This window comes from Urocampus carinirostris, chromosome 13 (assembly GCF_059441175.1).
Source record: "Urocampus carinirostris isolate Australia breed hairy pipefish chromosome 13, RoL_Ucar_1.0, whole genome shotgun sequence".
Classification (NCBI taxonomy): Eukaryota; Metazoa; Chordata; class Actinopteri; order Syngnathiformes; family Syngnathidae; genus Urocampus; species Urocampus carinirostris.
In genome coordinates, this window is record NC_142361.1 from 29,624,428 (window position 1) to 29,646,812 (window position 22,385).

The 22,385-nt window shown below is 40.0% G+C and overlaps 1 protein-coding gene across 1 annotated transcript; it reads left to right on the forward strand.

The window, feature by feature from the left end:
* Positions 1 to 14,186: 14,186 nt before the first annotated feature.
* comtd1a (catechol-O-methyltransferase domain containing 1a) lies at positions 14,187 to 22,385 on the forward strand. Its single transcript, XM_088352045.1, has 7 exons — positions 14,187 to 14,294; positions 17,549 to 17,667; positions 17,767 to 17,872; positions 17,958 to 18,076; positions 21,909 to 21,963; positions 22,023 to 22,156; positions 22,221 to 22,385. The coding sequence occupies exons 1-7, from the start codon at positions 14,240 to 14,242 to the stop codon at positions 22,371 to 22,373; spliced, it is 741 nt and encodes a 246-aa protein (XP_088208171.1). The 5' UTR covers positions 14,187 to 14,239; the 3' UTR covers positions 22,374 to 22,385.

Genomic DNA, 22,385 nt, shown 5'->3' on the forward strand with positions numbered 1-22,385 from the left:
AACTCTTGCAATGGCTGACGGTCCTTGTTGTAATCTGTTGCACCATAACTCCCCTTTAAAAATAAACAGACTCGTCAAGTACTACAGTGGAACCTCGGTTCTCGACCATAATCCGTTCGAAAACCGATTTGTTCGATCACCGAAATCATTTTTCCCATTAAAAATAATGTAAATCGTTTTAATCCGTTCCAACACCCTGAATGTTTACCTTGAATGTTTAACATAAACATAATGCTAACCCAGGCTAATCGTACGTTCGCGTTATCGTAATCTTCCGTACGAAAGATTACGCTAACATAAACGTGTGAAAATAAAAAAATCAGGTCGTTTACAAGTCATTTAGCACCCGGGTCTCCACAACAAGTGATGAGCGGTTCATTGGAAAGGGGGCTCCGTTCCAACACCCTCAATGTTTACCTTGAATGTTTAACGTAAACATAAAGCTAACCCAGGCTAATCGTACGTTTGCATTATCGTAATTTTCCGTACGAAAGATTACGCTAACATAAACGTGTAAAAATAAAAAAATCAGGTCGTTTACAAGTCATTTAGCACCCGGGTCTCCACAACAAGTGGTGAGCGGTTCATTGGAAAGGGGGCTCCGTTCCAACACCCTCAATGTTTACCTTGAATGTTTAACGTAAACATAAAGCTAACCCAGGCTAATCGTACGTTTGCATTAACGTAATCTTCCGTACGAAAGATTACGCTAACATGAACGTGTAAAAATTTAAAGAATCAGGTCGTTTACAAGTCATTTAGCACGCGGGTCTCTACAACAAGTGGTGAGCGGTTCATTGGAAAGGGGGCTCCGTTCCAACACCCTGAATGTTTACCTTGAATGTTTAACGTAAACAAAGCTAACCCAGGCTAATCATACGTTTGCGTTATTGTAATCTTCCGTACGAAAGATTACGCTAACATGAACGTGTAAAAATAAAAAAAGAATAAAGAAAAGAATTATGAATGGGATTTCTTACCTTTGTGGTGGTCAGCAGAAGGCGCAGGCAAGATCTGACACTCGCACAGCTCCTTCATATTTTGCTATTATTTCTTTCTTAAATGCAATAGTTGTACGCACTACTTTTCTTTTTTCAACTGCAGCAACTTTGCTGCTTGCACTGACTTTCTTCGGAGGCATAAATAGGGGCTAAAACACTTCGTACACCTATATTAAGAGCGAAAACAAAACGAAGCATGTCCGCACGCGATAACATTTGGTCACGAAAAGAGCGATCTACACCCGTACGCCGCTCAGCATCGCACCCTAGCGTACGTACTCACGCATTACCGGCGTTCGAACTCCGATTTTTTGACCGAACAGCGAAGCAAGAATTTCTCGAAATTTTTGGTCCGACTCCGATTTGTTCGAACTGAGAGGCGTTCGAAAACCGAGGTTCCACTGTACTTGATTTGGAAAACTTTCACCCTTTGATCAACTCGGTAAACCATTTGGTGATGATTTAGATAACAGTAATGAACAACCAAAAATGAATTTTAGATAAATATATATCTTTTTCTTTTTAAATGACCACAACAATATGTATTTCTCTTTTGTAAATATGCTCATCCTGACAAAATCCATCGATGCAAGAAGAGTAATAGATTGTACTTTAAGTAAAATATGAGTCGTGAATCGAGAAGGACTTGCATGTAATTGTGATTCTGTTTAGCAGTTTACAGTGACATAGCAGTTAGCCAAAATACAAGCTAGCATCACGTTCTAAAACAAACCCAAACATGGCTTTAGTGTCTGGACTGGCCTAGCTTCAGCAGCTAGCATCGAATTAACAGCCAGAATCACTTCAACAGCTGGCCTCTCTTAAGCGGCTAACATTGTTTTAGCAGCTGACGGAGCCAACTTGGTCGCTAGCATGAGCAGATACATACGCTGTCCGACTTACGAACGAGATAGGTTCCGGATGATTGTTGGCAAGTTGAATTTGTTCTGAAGTTGCTTCAGTGCTATATTTTGTATGTTTAAGGTTTATAGAAGTATGTTTAAGGCGTGTATAAGTAACCTGTATTATTTTGTACTACTAAATAAACATTTCATAGAATAAAATGCTATATAAAAGATAAATAAAGCTAAGTTTTACTTACTTTTGAAAGATAAGCTTCAAGAGCTCCTCCTCTATGTTATAGAGTAGCTGAAAAAAGTAATCCAACCATTTTCTCAACCGCATCAAGCTTCCTTATTCCACTTTCATTTAAAAAGAAATGGCTACCCCTTCTTTACACCAACCATATTGTATGGATGCACGAGATATTAAACAACAAGAATATTAACGTTCTTAGTGCGCAGGAGAAACAGTATAGAATGTTTACACACACACTAGGAAGAGGAAGTTAATGTCTTCTGACCCTTAGGTATTAAAAGAAATTCAGACGCAGCCCGACTTACGAACGATGTAGGTGCGGACGATCGTTCGTAAGTTGAATTTGTTGAAGTTGCTGAAGTGCTATATTTTGTATGTTTAAGGCTTGTATTTTTAACCTGTATTGTTTTCTACTAAAAAAAAAACATTTCAAAAATAATATGCTCTATAAAGATAAATGAAGTTAGGTTTAGCTTACTTTTAGAAGATGGGCTTCAAGAGTCAGGCGACTTCCTCCTCCGTGGTAGAAAGTGGCCGAAAAAAAGCGATCCAACCATTTTCTCAACCGCATCAAGCTTTCTTATTCCACTTTCATTTCAAAATAAACAGCTCGCCTCTTCTTTACACTTTACCCCAACATTATCGGAAGGATGCACGAGAATTTAGACAATAAAAATATTAACGTTCTAAGCGCGCTGGATATACAGTATAGAATGTTTACACACGAACTAGGAAGAGAAAGCGGATTTCTTCTTCGGGGTGGATGCTGGGTGACATTTCACAGCGCCACACGCTGGTAGCGGTGGAAAAAAGCACTACAGTACTGTCCTGTAAAATGTGCACACAATACAAAAGCTAACTTATAGCAATGTCCGGATACTGTTTGTATCTACCGGTCGGGGAGTGTCTGTAATGGCACTCGGGAGGTGCAAGAGATGTTAAACTAGTGTATACATAATTCATTTATTTACATATTAAATTAGGGATGTACTATAATTATCGGGTCGATGTTTACGGGACTGATAATGGTAAAAAATGACGTCCCAGTTAATGGCCCCAAAAGAACATGATAACCAGGCAGACAGGCTATACTATTCAAGAAGGCGAGACGACTTGTTCTTCATTAGAGTACATTTTGATTTTCTATGGAAGTAATTGTACAATTTGGTTGAGTAACTTCTCTCCCTTTCTGTATGTGCGCAAGTCACTGTTGCCCATCAGTGGTCAAATAAAAGTTTTCTCTATCAGTCTACAGAGGCAGGATTTCATTAGTTATCCAGATGAAGAAAATACAGTGGAACCTCGGTTCTCGACCATAATCCGTTCCAGAACCCTGTTCGAAAACAGATTTGTTCGATCACCGAAATCATTTTTCCCATTAAAAATAATGTAAATCGTTTTAATCCGTTCCAACACCCTGAATGTTTACCTTGAATATTTAACGTAAACATAAAGCTAACCCAGGCTAACCGTACGTTCGCGTTATTGTAATCTTCCGTACGAAAGATTCCCCTAACATGAACATGTAAAAATTAAAAAATCAGGTCGTTTACAAGTCATTCAGCACTCGGGTCTCCACAACAAGTGGTGAGTGGTTCATTGGAAAGGGGGCTCTGTTCCAACACCCTCAATGTTGGGCTCCGTTCCAACACCCTGAATGTTTATGTAAACTTAAAGCTAACCCAGGCTAATCGTACGTTTGCGTTATCGTAATCTTATGAATACGATTTCTTACCTTTGTGGTAAGGCGCTCGCACACCTCCTTCATATTTGGCTATTATTCCTTTCTTAAATGCAATAGTTGTACGCACTACTTTTCTTTTTTCACCTGTAGCAACTTTGCTGCTTGCACTGACTTTCTTCGGAGGCATAATAAGGGGCTAAAACACCCGTACGCCGCTCAGCATCGCACCCTAGCGTACGCACTCACGCATTACCGGCGTTTGAACTCCGATTTTTTGACCGAACAGAATTTCTCGAAATTTTGGGTCGGACACCGATTTGTCCGAACTGAGAGGCGTTCGAAAACCGAGGTTCCACTGTAGTTGTTGTAGATAATTTATTGGTCCATCTAAATGCCGTGACTTGTTCTCAGAAAAGTTTCTGAACATTACCAAATGGAATATCACCCAGAGTGACTCAGTCAAAATTTAGGTGTCATATTTGACCCCGATCTGTCCCTTCAAACACACGTGAAGAATATTACTTTCTTCCGTCATCGCAACGTTGCTAAAATTTGTCCTATGCTGTCTCAGTCGGAAGCGGAGATTATAATTCATGCGTTTGTTACGGGGGAAATTAAATCTGAAAGATATGAGGGAGCAAGTCCATGGATGATTTTGTATACTACCAACAGAACCTTAAAATCACATTTTAAGCTAACAGGGAGCCAATGCAGGTTAGCTAAAATTGGGGAAATGTGATCAAACTTTCTTGTCTTAGTTAAAAGCCTCGCTGCAGCATTTTGTACCAGCTGAAGGCTCTTGATTTTGGACTTCGGGAGACCGGAGAGGAGTGCATTACAGTAATCGAGACAGGAGGTAACAAACGCGTGAATTTGCTCCTCCCTCTGAGATTCCATCTGCAACCTCAGTGGAAATGTTCAAATTTAAGCTTAAAACACACTTCTACTCTATAGCATATGAATAACCGATATTTTATGTTGATAAATTCTGTGTATTATTTGCCCTCATGTAGGTTTTAGATGAGGGGATGGTGTCATAACAGTCTGTAGTTTGCAATAGTCTTTGATCTGTGCTGCCCTTTGAGACTCTTTGTGATTGAGGGCTATACAAATTAACATGACTTGACTTGACTTAGATCTTTAAAATGGAATTTTTAGCTTGAGTTTTAGGGACTCCACAGGTTTGGACAACTGCCACATGAATAAAATCTTTACGCAGAGGTGAAAAGAATCCGTCATGACTCAGGACAACAACACACTCCTAATCGTCTCAATCGGCTCAAGCTGATAATTGTTTTTCCGACAATCTCCATCCCCGTTTTGCAGCTGGATATAATATGCTATACCGACAATACGACTCCAAATAAAGAGCTGAGGCTCTCCCCGGTAATTGTTTCCACGGATGTGACATCCTTTTTTTTTCCTTGGCTTGCCGAAAGTGTCAACACCTTTCACACACGCAAGCATTTTTCTGCGAGCTTCACACGGCCCATTTGATCTCTCTTGAGGACTGTCAACTTAGCGTGCGTATCTATGGAAATTCAATTCCGCGTTTATTTACACTGCAGGTTAATAGAAAAGATGCTGCGGGTGATTTGTAAGTCAAACAACCACACCTGCCATTCATTTCTGTTTGTTTGTTCCTCGCCTTTTTCTTATGCCTCGGAAGATTTCTTGTTTCGTTGGCACAAAAGGAGAGGATCGTCCGGGGTCGAATGGCTTATCCTCACCGTTGGCATCTCAAGCGGCTTCGGTGACGCTCATTTGAAAAGCAGCAGGTGTTGGGGATATGTACCTCAAGCTACAAAATGTATGAAATAGCGACCCCTGGAGGTGTATTAATACTTCATATGAATAAAACACAACTGATTCAAGTAATAAGGCAGCACGGCAGCGCAGTGGTCAGCGTGTGTGCGGCACAGTTCTAAGGTCTTGGGAATCTCCTGTGTGGGTTCAAATCCAGCTACCAGACTTTCTGTGCGGAGTTTGTATGTTCTCCCCGTGCTTGCGTGGGTTTCCTCCGGGCACTCAGGTTTCCTCCCACAATCCGGCATTTCAGGTGGATTGGTCGGTCCAAATTGTCCCTAGGTGAATGAGCGAGCGAGTTGTCTGTCCCTGTGTGCCCTGCGATTGGCTGGCAACCAGTTCAGGGTGTCCCCTGCCCACTGCCTGATGATTGCTGGGATGGGCTCCAGCACCCCCGCGACCCTACTGTGGACAAGCGGTGCAGCTGATGAGATGAGATGAGATGATTCAAGTAATAGGTCGAGCTACAACAATTAGTCAACCATGTCAACAAAAATCGATCACAGCAATAGTCGACAATGCGTACCATTGTCTAACTCTGGGACCCCTTGCTACTTTGTGCTTTGGTTATCACTGCTTCTCGGATTTCAAATTGAAATGTCTTTATTTTTATTGATATCAATGTATTTTGCCTTGTGTTCAGAGGAGACAGCACACTGCAAATACTAACACAGGGGCAGGTTAGAGAGGGCTTTGTGTGTTGGGTGTTCACCAAAGCTGGGAAACATGGCTACCATTAGCTTTCAACGGCTCGTTACATTGAAAAGAACTTTATCAATTAATTATTTCGAAATACTTGTTTATACTGTTGATATTCTTAGCTGTTATTCATTATCTTACTGCTGTAACAGAAGAAATGTCCCCATTGTGGGACGAATAAAGGATCATCTCATTTTCTTATGATCTTATTAAATCGCAACTACTCACCCAATCAAATTGTTGTGTGTGCTTGGCTAGCGTTTGCGGGCAATTACAGTTTGTTGTGTGGGTTTTTTATCATAAAGTGTTTTAACAGTGAAGATATATTTTCATGGGCTTTCATCAAGTGATGTACAGCCAAAATGGGTCTATTGGTGAGACACCTTGACTGTAATCTGTAGGTAAAACTCTGCCCACTATATCCTGGACTGATTAGTTCACTCAAAAGAGTAGCTTCGACTATGCACACACCACACCCGACATTCAACTTGACAGATTTGAAATGCTGTGGAAGAATTTGCACGGATAGCATTTTATCACAGAGCCATACGTACTCATGAAAAGAGCCATATATGGCTCACGATCCGTATGTTTTTATGAAAAGAGCCATATATGGCTCACGATCCGCATGTACTCATGAAAAGAGCCATAAATGGCTCACCTTTCATATGTACTCATAAAAAAGAGCCAAATATTGCTCGCGATTCATATGTACTCATGAAAAGAGCTAAATATGGCTCGCGATTCGTATGCACTCATGAAAAGAGCCATATATGGCTCCTGATTCATATGTACTTGTAAAAAGAGCAATATATGGATCTCGATCCATATTTATTCCTGGAAAGAGCCATTAATAGCTAGCTAACCATAAGTACTAATGAAAAGAGCCAAATATGGCTCACGATCCGAATGCACTTATGAAATGAGCCAAATATGGATCTTGATCCATATGTACTCCTGAAAAGAGCCATATATGGCTCGCCATTCATTTGTACTCATAATAGACCCAAAAATGGCTCGTGATTCGTATGCACTCATGAAAAGAGCCATATATGGCTCGCGGTCTATATGTATTCCTAAGAAGAGCCATATATGGCTCGCCATTCATATGTACTCATAAAAAAACGCCCAAAATGGCTCTCGATTCGTATGCACTCATGAAAAGAGCCAAATATGGCTTGCGATCCATATGCAGTTCTGAAAAGAGCCATATGTGGATCTCGATCCATATGTACTCCTGAAAAGAGCCATTAATGGCTCGCTAACCACATCTACTCATGAGAAGAGCCACATATGGCTCGCGATCCATATGCATGAAAAAAGACATAGGTTCCCAACCACTGGCCTAGGTGTAAACTGCACAGCTTGCGACTACTAAAATACTAGTCTTGTGTCAATATTTCATTTCCTCTTGTTAAAATTTCGAATAAAGATTCTTATTTTTAAAAACTGGTAGGCGTGTTTAAGGGCAGAAAGCGCCAGTCCAACGCATATAATGGCAATGTTGTTGAGTATGGTACGCTTCTAACTTCCAAAGTTTGGGAGCATTTTAGCCAGCATACCATAAAGACTATTTTCAAAGTCTGCAAAGGACACCTTGTGTATCATGGCAGTACCTCAGTAGTACACCAACATTTAATAAGAATAAATGAACGAAACAGAGTCTGACTCGCCTCAGTACGTTTTGATGACATGCATTGTACGTTTCATACGCATATATTTCGTCATAAAAGAGAGCTTGCGCGTTATGCCAGACTGTTCCTGACACTCAGATTTGAAAAATGAATGCATGCAGTCTGAAGAACATCAGTTGTTAAAACATTAAAAACGACAAAGGTCAGTTGTTAAATCCGTTGGATTTTAAGTTTAAGAAAGTTTTTTAGTTACAGACTTTGCAGGTGACCACTGAATGTACTTCACACAATGCACATATTTGTTTTATTAACTGTTTTACTGCTGCTAATAAGCCTATTCTTAGTTTACAGGACTGAAAACATTTTTTTTTTAATTAAATGTATTATTTATTCGCGAGGTTTATTTATAGATGTATGCAGTATATTTAATAAGAGAGCTATATTTAATTTCACCATTTTTTCTTGTATTTATCATCATTTGCCACATAATAAAAAAAAACTTCCTGCTACATTTCAGAAATATTTAGAAGTTGTACTTTTACGGAAGCCTAAATGACGATTATTTCTAGTTAGCTTGTCCCGGTGGTGGCTTTAGCACTTAACGGCCACTTACCTTTCACAGCGGAACACTGTATGTGATAGTCATCAAGTCCCGTGATGCATTCCTTTTCATTCCACGGTTTCCTTCTCAAGCCACTCACGTTAGCCACTTGGGTCCAGGCTATGGCTTGATGAAAGCCACTATGGTTATTTTCTGCTGCTCCATGCAAATAAAATATGCTTTGTTTGTTAGTGTCTTTTGCCTTTTACAGCAGTTCAAGCAAGTGAATGTCGTTGAGTCCCGGTTCAGGCATATTTTACCACTGTTTTCTTCTCTAGACACTCTTGTAAGCCACTCGGCTGTAGGCTATGACTCGCTGCTAGCCATTGTTGTTAGCTGCTTCCTGTAAATACAGGTTGCTTTGTCCTTCAATGTCATTCACCTTCCACATTTGGTAATGATAGCAAATGAGTCCCATGAATTGGGCATAATTGACTTTTAACCCCCACTGTTTCCTTCTTTAACCATTAATGTTATCTGTTTGGCTGCAGATATGGTTTGCAGCTAGCTGCTTTTGTTATGGTCTGTTACTTTGCGTAAATAAAGTTTTATTTGTCCTTCAATATCACTCGACTTCCACAGCTGCTCATGCAAGCGAATGTCAACCAGTTCCGAGGTTACAGTCTCTTGTATCCACACTGTTTCCTCCTCTAGTCACTTTTGTTTGCCACTTGACTGCAGGCTATAGGTTCCTGCTAGCTGATATTGTTAGCTGCTCCAGCTTCATCTTTTAATGTCAGTCACCTTCTACAGCTGGTCATGAGTTCCTTACTCCTCCTATATTTTACTAGCCTTTTTTTCTTGTAGCTTCTCTCGCTAGTCCACTTGCTCTGACTAGCTGTTTTCTGCAGATTTGAGTGTATCCAGCTCGCTATTTTGTGTTGTTGATATTGAAAAATAACATCAGTTTCTGGTTCTGTCGCTCTCTGAAATTCATCCTCGCTAACCCAAGAATATATCGGAGTAGGCTTCCAAATTATGAAAAGAGGTTACCTTCGGGCTTCCGTAGTTCGTCTTCTTCGAATGCACACTTCCGTTTTATTCTATGCTCCAGCGACTTCAATTGGTGAATTATTACACACTGTGACTTTAAGGGCTAATTGTGATGCACGTGGCCTACATTTACGATCCATGCATGCTGCAGGGCCCGTTTGGCACTCGTCAAGTCCACTTCCGGCTGTCAAAACGCAAAATATTCCCATCAAATGCTGCCAGACTTCTGTCACTCTCAATTTCGTAGTGTCACTTAATATTCATGCCTGCTTATCTGCCTGCTTGCACAGCTTGCAGGAAAAGTGACTAGGACTCTTACGCCTCCTACTCGTCCTCATGTTGTATTTTTTTATTTTTTGTTAAATACAGATGATGCCACAGTATCTAGCTGTTACCAGCTTGTCAATAAAGACTCGATTTGTTCTCTGACGGTGTCAAAAGTCAATTCAACAACAGGAAAGCGATATCGCTTCCCACACGAGAAGGTTGTGATGCGGAGATTAGATGGACAACAGCGCCACTGTGTGGTAAAAAGTAGATGTTACCAAAACAAAGGGAGCTAACACGTCGACATCTCGCAGAGAGGTGATCTATCATAAAAATAGTGAATATTATTATCAATATTATTATAAATAATAACGTAATAATATTTTTACGCATGTTATTTTTTTTCATGTGTTTTTAAAATCTCAATTTTAAAAATACATATATTCTTAAGAATGTTGGAGACTAGAATCCTTTACTACAGTCCCTGGAATATTAACAGCCTTATTTCTCAGCAGGCCACATTATGTATTGAAATGGAATGATCTGCATTTATATAGCGCTTTTCAAGTCAAGACTTCCCAAAGAGCTTTACAGTGTGCTTCACATTTCCCAATAGCGACCTTGAATTGCAGCCATGTAAGACGTTAACCTGCTTATTGGGGGTATTAGGGGTTCAGTGTCTTACCCAAGGACACTTCGACATGTAACACGAAACAAGCCGGGATTCGAACTGGGATCCCTTGATCCCAAGACGAGCGCTCTACCTCCTGAGCTACTGCCGCCCGTATTAAAGAGTACATTTATTCCATCGTACACCCTGTGCACATGAATTGAAATGCGTAAAATCCTTCACTAAACAATGCAAAAAGCTTTTAAAACTTTGGTTTATAACCCAACTTATTGCATGACTGACCTTTTTAGGCGTGTTTGGTGAATTGCAGAAAAAAAATGTCCCCTGTGTCTTTGCTTTTTCCTTATGAGGCCCTAAGATGGAAGAGTTTGAAACGTCTGACTTAATTAATTTCCAGGTTATGTTCTTGTGTGCTGACCAAAATTTGTGGATTTATAAATTAATATTAAGGATTACCTTCCTTACTAGGCGGGCTTTTTAAAATATTGGAACAACTTGTTTCTCTCTTAAACTTAGTTCAAAGTCTTCCAGGAGAGATTCATTGCCGAAGCCCTGGACGAGAAAGTATAGTCAGCATTGTAGGACATGACTCACTAACCTCCATTTTGCTGATGATATTGCCGGATTGGCAGGAGAAAAAGAGGAACACAGATAGCCAGTCAGTTGCCTGGAAAAAGCACCAATCCAGTATGGGATGTAAAGGATTTTATACATTCGCACATCGTTTTCCAAAGTAGACGCACAGAGATCACAATAAAAATGGACAAGGGGTTGAGAATAAAGCCAAAACCTCAGCCGCCGAAGAACGATTCAAAAGAAGCTAAAAAAATTGATGACGCTACAAAACGTAAAGGTACATTAAAAGCACTGTGGAAAGAAGAGTTCACGTGGCTTGTTGCAGACCACGCAATGCAAACATTGAATGAATGAAGATGAGTTAATACAGGTATATCCTGACGACAGTTGGAAAACAGCGATGTTGTTCTGTTATATATTCTGATTATCAATCCTTAATACTAAGTTTTTGTCATGAGTTTCAGACACTGGTAATAACCAACAACCCCCAAGGAGTCACCACAAGCATCACCACTAACCACCAAGAGCAAGGACCCTGTCACCAAATCTAGATATCTAGGAGCTGCCGTATCAAAAGAGGGGTCAGAACCTGAAACTAAGATAGCTTAAACCAAGACCACACTTACCACAGACTTAAAACCATCAGGAGACTACATTTTGTGCAGGCTTGGGGAGTAACGGAACACATGGAAGGGCAAAAATGATGTTGGCAAGCTGTTTGGATTTATTTTCATTTTGTTTCTGTCGCATTTTATGTTAGTTTTGCCGGAGATCAAAAAGATCAAAGCCAGGAGAGAAAGCTTACCACGTGTTGTGAGTCATCATTTTATTCATATTTAGTTTCTTTTATCTTTTATTAGCATATTTGGTATTGGAGTAATCCAAAAGTAATTGAAAGTAATCCAGTTAAAGTAACCCTACCCAACCCTGAGAACATAGCACCGAAATCAAAGATCAGACTCATCCAAGCACTGGTTACTTCAATCTTCTGTATGCGAGACATAGAGCAAAACTGGAAAGGGAAATCCAGGCCATGGAGATGTGATGCTAGATGAATCTTCTAGGCATCATCTACAAAGCCCATGTGACAAAGGAAACAGAGCATAACACCATGGCAATGGTGGACCCTAGAAGAACTACTAGACAAAAACTTCCGTGGTCTGGTCCCATCACAAAATAGTAGTATCGTCGTCCCTCACATATTTTCAGTTTAGCAAATCTGGCCCGCTTTCTTAAAAGTTAGGACCCCTCTGGATTACACTAAGAAGAATGCTCGTCAAAACAGAGACCTCTTGAATTATTTTGTTTCATATTACCAGCTGAGATTGTCACTTTTGTTTTCTGCTGTTGATTTTGTGACCTCCGAGAGATAGCGAGAACTCTGCTTTTGACAGTCACGCCCGCTAGCGTGCAGATGGCGGCTGCGCTTTTCTTTTTCGCGGCTTGAACAGGCAGAAAAAAAGCAGCCGAGGGACGACGGTTTGTCTGGGGGAACGTGTCGGGAAGAATCGGTTCTTGGCACAGGTAGCAGAAACAATTAGCGTCATATTAGCAAAGGCCGGAAGCAGTGTGGGAGGGGTGAGCAAAGATGGCGACGAAATACGACGTCCCCGCTTTTGTATCTTTGGAAAAGCTTTGAGGAATCCCTTTGCTTTCTGTCAGGTTTCTATTTGTTTTAGCCAATTAGCTATTGGCTGAACTCCTTCCCACTATTATTTGTCTTTTAGTTCAGTTCACAATCTTGTTTGCTTTGAAAGGATTGTGCAAGTCAGTGTGAGACAGTACTGTATAATTTCTACTAGATCTATTACAAACCTGTCAACCTGCACGTTTTTCCGTACAAAGAACGTTTATCGTGCATTTTAAGACTCGTACGACGTACAAGAAAATCTGTATGGAAAAACGCAAATTTGTCAATTATGGGTACCATCCAGTATACACCGACTATCACGAAACGGCAAATTAATAAAGTCAAACGAGTTTGAGTTGTGTAGTAAAAGGAAGTCCGTCTCTTTTTAGAGAACCGGCTTTTTCGGCTCAACTCATTAAAAGAGAGCCGGCTCTCAAACGGCTCACTTGCTTTGATGCAATATTTTACAAATTATTATGTTATATAAAGAAGTTAAGAAAAAAAAGGAAGTATAAAAGAAGAAAATGAATAAAGACAGGTTTGTGGTTATTCCTTTAATCAGTATATTACCAACAATAATTCAATCCAGAAAATGAATTAGTAATTTGAATAAGAAAATGTATTATTCTACTTAATTATATTTGCATGTATTTTTTCCGTCTACAGTGAACGTCCAAGCTACTTAATTTTTGAACTTTTTTCATAATAAACCTCATTCATGTCGAGCAACTCGGTATCTCACACCAAAATGTTAATTAACAATGTATATGATATAACGAAACACATGTACAATATAACATGTGAAACTACATAAATAAACACGTTTGAAAAAAAATATGGTGTAAGATTATTTTGTATTTTCAAGGGAAAATACGACAGTTTGTAAGGGCATGGAGCCGTGGAGGTTGACAGGTATGCTATTAGCTATGGGTCCCGAGATTTGCTGCTAGAGAGAGATCCATAATCAAGATAACCACGGAAATTTCGATTAGTTTTATTTTACGTGGTAATGAAAGTAGTAGATTACAATAATAAACAAAATATTTTGCAGCCTGGTCATCCTGGAAGGTGGATTACCTCATGTGCAGTCCTTTTCTCAAGGTTTCATTTGCCTCATGTTGATGTTTTTGAGTTTTTCCTTTCCCTCTTGTAGGTTTTAGATCAGGGGATGGTGTAATAATAGTCAGTGGTTTGCAATAATCTGTGGACTGTGCAAGTGCAGCCCTTTGAGACTCATTGTGATTAAGGGCGGCACAAATAAACCTGACTTGACTTAACTTTAACCAGTTCTGTCTTCGAGTGAAGTCAGGAAGTACCATTGCAAGCTAGCTTAACCTATCCATTGTGTGATTTGATGACCTTGATTCGCTAATTTTAAAAGGTTTTTATTCATTAATTTTAAATCAGAAATTCACATTCAAAGCAGGTCTTTGTTTCTGTTCTACTTATAGTTTATTGTTTGAAGTATTGTTCATGTATTTTTTGTATTTGAGGTGTATCATCAGCGTTGGTAAACTACAAAAGGTCAAACAAACACAAGTCAATGAACGTTGGAGTCTAACAAAAACTTTTTTTCCCCAAGTCAAACAAAAATTGTTCATTTCTTTTGGCAGGCGAAAATGGCTCCAAGCATCCAGTTTCTGTTCTGTCTCGGACTTTCTGTGCTAATCACAGGTAAGTTGCCAAAATATTTTATGTAGTTTTCTTATTGTTAGGGCTTTGTTCGTTTTTGCCTCTTTGTGGTGTCACAAAACATGCACGGTGGGTGACTAGTATAAGTTCGAAATTGATTCTTTTTGGCCTCTTCCTGTGTCACAAGACATGTAAGGATCCTGAGCATGTTGTTATCAAAACTTGACTTATTTAGTAGCCATCATATGTTAACTGTTCAAAGAGAGCTTCATTCTTTTTGGCCACTTCCTGGTGTCAAAAGACATGCAGGGTGTGTAATGCATACAGTTATTGTATTTGTATTGATTTACTTGTATGATTATGGGCTCCATTATTTTTGGCCACTTACTGGTGTCAAAAGACTTTTTTTTTTCAAGATGGCGGCGCGCCCGTGCGCAGCGGCTTCACGTGTCTCTCCAGTAAATCATTTTACTGTTAGTTTTCTTTTATCTCTTATCTTTTCCTCCTTGTTTTATAACCTTATCTTCTCTGTTCCTTTATCTTCTTGGCTTTTTACCTCACTGTGAATGTGTGAAACTGGAGTGTCATGCCCAATTTCGTTGTCATAACATGTTAACCCATTTTGTAACAATGACAATAAAGGTATATTCTATTCTATTCGATTCTATATCCATGCGTAACTTGCAAAGCGCCCACTGTAGCCTTATTTGCTGACTACCATTAATAAACCAGAGAACATTGAGGAAAGTCATCCCAACATTATTTCATTTAAAATTTAGGTCACTGAAGCGCTGTTTAAGGCAATACAAACAAATACAAAATAAAATAACACCCGGTGTCATTGCAGATGTTTAAATAAACTTTAGCTCCTTTCTATTATAGATATGATATCCAACAGTGATGTTCCTATTTTCAGTTCAACATTTACATAAAAAAATCAAAAGCAGAAAGACTTTTAAATCATTATAATTAATATTTTAAAGGGCAGCATGGCAGCGCAGTGGTTAGCGGATGTGCTGCACAGTTCTGACGTCATGAGATCAAACCTCCTGTGTGGAGTTTGCATGGTCTCCCCGTGCTTGCGTGGGTTTCCTCAGGTCACTCCGGTTTCCTCCCACATTCCAAAAACATGCATGTCAGGTTAATTGGCCGGTTTAAATGGTCTCTAGGTGTGAATGAGTGAGTGAGTTGTCTGTCTCTGTGTGCCCTGAGACTGGCTGGCAACCAGTTCAGGGTGTCCGTTGCCGGAGGATGGCTGGCATGGGCTCCAACACACCCCCGACTCTACTGAGGATAAGCGGTGCAGATAATGGATGGAATGGATGGATGGAATGCTTTTATAAGAGGGTCAAGGCACGGCGGTTAGCGCACAGTGCACGGTCAGCGCACCGTGCAGAGGTTCAGGGTTCAAATCCAGCTACCGCAGCTTCCCCGTGTGGAGTTTGCATGTTGCGTAAGTTTCCTCCCACATCCCAAAAACATGCCTATCAAGTTAATTGGCCAGTCCAACTTGTCCGTAGGCGTGAATGAGCGAGTGAGTTGTGCCCTGCGACTGGCAAGCAACCAGTTCAGGCTCCAACACCCCCGCGACCCTACTGAGGATAAGCGGTGCAGATAATGGATGGATATTTCAAATACATTTGCATGCAAGCCGTTACATAATTATTCCCAACACTGATCACGGATGCATCATGAGCTTGCCAAAGATTTACAAAACACAGTTCAGAAAAATACCTTCTTAAGGGGTGGACCATACGAAATATTTTGATGAGGTTAATATGCTTTCTCAATAAAATGCCTGGAGAGCAGAAAATCGGCACGTGTGAGTGCATGATGATGCCATTCCTCGGCATGCACAAGTCCGGGATTCGAACTGGGATCCCAATCCGGCAATATCATCAAGAGTTTCTGTCATCTTTGTTGTTCAGGATTAAAAATGGCATGGCTGCCAATAGTTGCCTTTATTGCTGTTGTAACCCACTTACAAAAAACTATTTGCCCCCCTTGAATTTGGTGACTTTGCCACATTTCAGACTTCAAACATCAGGATATAAAACTGAAATTTCTTGTGAAGAATCAACAATAAGTGGGACACAATCATGAAGTGGAACACACTTTGTTGGATGATTTAAACTTTTTTAACAAACAAAAAATAAAAAAGTGTGTGTGCAAAATTATTCAGCCCCTTAACTTTCAGTGCAGCAAACTCTGTCCAGAAGTTCAGTGAGGAACTCTGAATGATTCAATGTTGATCTAAATGACTAACGATAATAAATGGAATCCACCTGTGTGTAATCAAGTCTGTATAAATGCACCTGCATTGTGATAGTCTCAGAGGTCTGTTGAAATCACAGAGAGCATCATGAAGAACGAGGAACACACCAGGCAGGTGCGAGATACTGTTGTGGAGAAGTTTAAAGCGGGATTTGGATACAAAAAGATTTCCCAAGCTTTAAACATTGCAGGGAGCACTGTGCAAGCAATTATATTGAAATGGAAGGAGAATCAGACCACTGCAAATCTACCAAGATCAGGCCGTCCCCCTAAACTTTCAGCTCAAACATGGTGGTGGCAGTATCATGGTTTGGGCCTGCTTCTCTTCAGCAGGGACAGGGAAAACGGTTAAAATTGATGGGAAGATGAATGGAGCCAAATACAGGACCATTCTGGAAGAAAAACCTGATGGAGTCCCCAAAAGACCTGAGACTGAGACGGAGATTTGTCTTCCAACAAGGCAATGATCCAAAACATAAAGCAAAAGCTACAATGGAATGGTTCACCAAAAACATATCAAGGTGTTAGAATGGCCAAGTCAAAGTCCAGACCTCAATCCAATTGAGAATCTGTGGAAAGAACTGAGAATTGCTGTTCACAAACGCTTTCCATCCAGCCTCTCTGAGCTCGAGCTGTTTTGCAAGGAGGAATGGGCAAAAATATCAGTTTCTTGATGTGCAAAACTGATAGAGACACACCCCAAGCAACTTGCAGCTGTAATGGCAGCAAAAGGTGGCGCTACAAAGTATTAACAATCATTTTGCACACCCACTTTTTGTTTTTTTGTTAAAAAGGTTTAAAATATCCCAAAAAAAGTGTGCTCCACTTCATGGTTGTGTCCGACTTATTTTTGATGCTTCACAAGAAATTAGTTTTATATCTTTATGTTTGAAGTCTGAAATGTGGTAAACGGTCACAAAGTTCAAGGGGGCCAAACAGTTTCGCAAGCCACTGTGTGTGTCTGTTTTTTTCTGTATATGAATAAAATAAATGGAAAAATAGATGCGATGTTTTTCTCAAAGACTTTGGAAGTTCTATGATCGTTGGGAAGAGTCACAGCGGGGGAAAGGATGACCCGGTGCTGCAATATGTTGTCAATAATTCGCTGAGGGAACATCCAGTCCTCACAAAACTCAAACTGGTACGTTCCAGTAAAAATAATTCGCAATTGTCTTAAAAAACAATATATTGTATAATGATCCAAAAATACAAAGTCTTCCAATTGGTCATTTAATTCCAGAGAACCCTCGAAGATCACGACAACGCCATGATGGTGTCGGTGGAACAAGCCCAGTTGATGGCCAATCTTATGAAACTGATCAATGCAACTAAGGCCATTGAAATTGGTAAGACACCCAAACCCAGTTAAAAAATATATATTTTTTTTTTACTACATTTATATGTGTATTTACATTTTGTTGTATCTTTCAGGGATGTACACTGGGTACAACGCACTCAGTATGGCTTTGGCCATGCCGCAAAATGGACGAGTGGTAGCGTGTGAAATAAGTCAAGTCTATGTCGATATCGCAGAGCCTTTTTTTAAAGAGGTAAGTTCGTTTGGAAAACTCATCTTGGATTTAATCAACATTTGATATTTACAAAGGCACCGAATTTTTGTCCACATAGCGTTGAAAGTGTAAAGAAAAATAAAACCTAAAAAAGGTCAAGATTTAATAAATATATTTCTTTAATTTAGTGTCTCCCTTTGCTGCTACATTTTTGTTAGTTTGGCTTATGCTACCATGCTAAAACTATGGAGCTAACATCTACAGTTAGGCAGTTTTAATTTTTTAATCACGCATGGTCATTTTCATAAAGTTTAATTTACTATTTTTTACTATGGGTTATATGCCACCATTATCACCGATTCCCTTCTTCTCCAGTTTTCTTGTCACTATTTATCGTCTTCTACATGAAAAGCTAAAACAATCGAAAAGTATGTACAGTAATAGTCTGAAATTATGTCTGCCCGGACGCCTGGGGCGTGCATCTTTTACCTTGGGCGTACAACTTTTCAAAAAGTCTCCGCCCGGGTGGCCAACAACTTTCTCAAAAAAACAAACAAAAAAAAAAGTTTTTATTTCAAATCAAACGTTTTCTGTTTTCTGATTTCCAAATTTTCGTTCGGTTTGGAAATTTCAGAATATCAGTTCGTTTGGCAATTTGCATACTCGGCAGCCAATCAGAAGACTACATCGACTAACTTCATGCTTCCGGACTTTCCCGGTACAAGGTCGTGCATTTGAATATCATTTTCCTAAGTAGACACACTGAGAACACAAGAAAAATGGATAAGTGGTTAGGAATCAAGCCAAAACCTCAGCCCCAGAAAAAAGATTCAAAAGAAGCGAACAAAATTAATGACGCTGCAAAACGTAAACATATATTAAAAGCATCGTGGAAAGAGGAGTTCACGTGGCTTGTAGTGACAATTGCATGAATGAAGACGAGTAAATACAGGTACATACCAGGGATGTGATTGACGTGAGGAGAAAAAGTCTGAAACCTAGCTGGGGGTTTGGGGGCGACCACCCCCCCTCAAGCTCCTGGGTTTTAGGCAATTTACTTGTCCAAAACCATGCTTATATTTATCATTTAAGTAACATTTTTAGAAGATTAAAATAATTTGCCCACATAACTGATTTTTTTGTAAATACTGCAAGGTAAGTTCAAATGCAGTTCAGTCCCTGCAGCTTGTGCAACAATGCAGCCAATTTTTCTAACGGCCGCCAGGGTGTGCCAGAGCAATAAAGGTAAGAGTGAGACAGTCGGATTTTGAATTTGTTTGCTACACAAGTGAAAAAGTGAAAGTGAAAAAGTCGGAATTCCGACTATAGTCGGAAAAATCACATCCCTGACATACTGATGGCAGTCAATCCTTAATACTTTACAACAAAGGTTTTTTTTGCGATTAGTCATCTTATTGTGTTTCAAGTTGTGAAAAATGGGGGAGGAAACTTTTCAGAGTAGTCTGCCCTGGTGTCCGGTAACTTTTTGTCATGTGTTTCAAACACTGGTATAGTATACTGGACTGTCTCAGAAAATTAGAATATTGTGATAAAGTTCTTTATTTTCTGTAATGCAATTAAAAAAACAAAAATGTCATACATTCTGGATTCATTACACATCAACTGAACTATTTCAAGCCTTTTATTATTTGAATATTGCTGATTTTGGCTTACAGCTGAAAAAAACTCAAAAATCCTATCTCAAAATATTAGAATACTTCCTCAGACCAAGTAAAAAAATAATGTTATAACAGCAAAACTAAATCAAATATTTGAAAATGTCCATTGATGCACTCAGTACTTGGTTGGGAATCCTTTTGCACGGATTACTGCATCAATCCGGCGTGGCATGGAGGCAATCAGCCTGTGGCATTGCTGAGGTGTTATTGATGCCCAGGATGTTTCGATAGCGGCCTTCAGCTCATTTGCATTTGTAGGTCTGGTGTCTTTCATCTTCTTCTTAACTATACCCCACAAATTCTCGATGGGGTTCAGGTCAGGGGAATTAGCAGGCCAATCAAGGACAGTGATGCCATGGTCAGTGCACCAGTTACTGGTGGTTTTGACACTGTGGGCAGGTGCCAGATCATGCTGGAAAATGAAATCCTCATCTCCATAGAGCGTTTCAGCAGATGGAAGCATGTAGTGCTCTAAAATCTCTTGGTACACAGTTGCATTTACTCTGGACTTGATGAAACACAGTGGACCAACACCAGCAGCTGACATGGCTCCCCAAACCATTGCTGACTGTGGGAACTTCACACTGGATTTCAAGCAACTTGGATTTTGCTCCTCTCCAGCCTTTCTCCAGACTCTGGCGCCTTGACTCCCAAATGAAATTCAAAACTTGCTTTCGTCTGAAAAGAGGACTTTGGACCACTCTGCAACTGTCCAGTGCTTCTTCTCCATAGCCCAAGTCAGACGCTTCTTCCGTTGTCTTGAGTTCAGAAGTGGCTTGACCATGGGAATACGGCTATTGTAGCCCATTTCCCGGACACGTCTGTGAACTGTGGCTTTTGATACCTGGACTCCAGCTTCAGCCCACTGTCTTTGAAGCTCCCCCAAATTCTGGAAGCGGCTCTTCTTCACAATTTTGTTAAGGCTGCGGTCATCTCTCTCGGTTGTGCAGCGTTTCCGGCCACATTTTTCCCTTCCAACAGACTTTTTGTGGATATGCTTTGAAACTGCACTCTGTGAACAGCCTGCTCTTTGAGAAATTTATTTTTGTGTCTTACCCTACTGATGGAGGGTATCAATGATGGTCCTCTGGACAGCAGTCAGATCAGCAGTCTTCCCCATACTTGTGATTTAGTTTACTGAACCAAGCTGAGTGTTTTTAAGGCTCAGGAAACCTCGCAAGGTGTTTCGAGTTAATTAGATGATTCAGGTGATTAGTTGAATAGCCTACTTGTATACTTTTTCATGATATTCTAATATTTTGAGATAGGATTTTTGAGTTTTCTTAAGCTGTAAGCCAAATTCAGCAATATTAAAATAATAAAAGGCTTGAAATAGTTCAGTTGATGTGTAATGAATCCAGAATGTATGACATTTTTGTTTTTTTAATTGCATTACAGAAAATAAAGAACTTTATCACAATATTCTAATTTTCTGAGACAGTCCAGTATATATGGATGAAAGTGTTACATGTTTGTTGGATTAGACTACCCCAACTACTACACCAGCACCATCATCATCGATTCGATTCTATTATCTTGTCACTATACAACATCTACATTAAAAGCCAAGTAAGAATGTGACTTGTTGTATCATACTGTGTATTATACTGCTAACTACGGCAGAATCAATTCTCTCCTACTCCAATTTTCTTATCACGAGTTACTATATTGTCCATTTAAAGCTAAAATGACCCTGGGAAAAAGGCGTATCCTCATTTATACAGGGATCAGAATGGAGATTTTCATTTTCAGCTGAAATGGCCAGCGTCCAGGAATAAACCAGGGCGGAGCCCCCCCCCCAAGCAACACAACACCCCCCCCCCCCCCCCCCAGACCTGGGTTTTAGGCAATTTACTTGTCCAAAACCATGCTTATATTTATCATTTAAGTAACATTTTTAGAAGATTAAAATAATTTGCCCACATAACTGATTTTTTTGTAAATACTGCAAGATAAGTTCAAATGCAGTTCAGTCCCTGCAGCTTGTGCGACAATGCGGCCAATTTTTCTAACGGCCGCCAGGGTGCGCCAGAGCAATAAAGGAAAGAGTGAGACAGTCGGATTTTGAATTTGTTTGCTACGCAAGAGAAAAAGTGAAAAAGTCGGAATGCCTTTGGGGTTCAAAAACAGCGGAAATCCGCGGATCCGCGGAAAATTCTGATCCCTGTTTATAATTAATTATTTTTCAACAGGCCGGAATGACCAGTAAGATCAACGTACGACTACAGACGGCAGCAACCACGCTTGGTAATCAATGAAAGTCGACGTATTCCATTCGTTCATTCATTCATTCCTATCTTTTGTAGATGAACTGATAGAAGCCGGCGAAGCAGGAACATTCGACTTTGTGTTCATCGATGCGGATAAATCGAACTACGACGTCTACTATGAAAAGTCCCTTGAGCTCGTTCGAAAAGGAGGAGTCATTGCCATTGACAATGTAGACTCAAAATTTGGAAATGAATATGCTGGCAGATGTTGACGTTGTGTTTTGGTATGTGAAGGTGCTATGGAGCGGAAGGGTTGTGGATCCGGCGCCCGATGATGTCATCTCCACAACTCTGGACGCGCTCAACAAGAAGCTCCACAAGGACCAGAGGATCGATTTGAGCATGCTCACTGTGGGGGATGGGTTGACCGTTGCCATTAAACGCTAAAAGTATGAGTCA

Coding starts and splice junctions, on each gene's coding strand:
- comtd1a (XM_088352045.1), top strand. CDS start 14,240: ATGGCTCCAAGCATCCAGTTTCTGTTCTGTCTCGGACTTTCTGTGCTA. Junction 14,295..17,548: donor ACTTTCTGTGCTAATCACAG/GTAAGTTGCCAA, acceptor TTTTTCTCAAAG/ACTTTGGAAGTTCTATGATC. Junction 18,077..21,908: donor CAGAGCCTTTTTTTAAAGAG/GTAAGTTCGTTT, acceptor ATTTTTCAACAG/GCCGGAATGACCAGTAAGAT.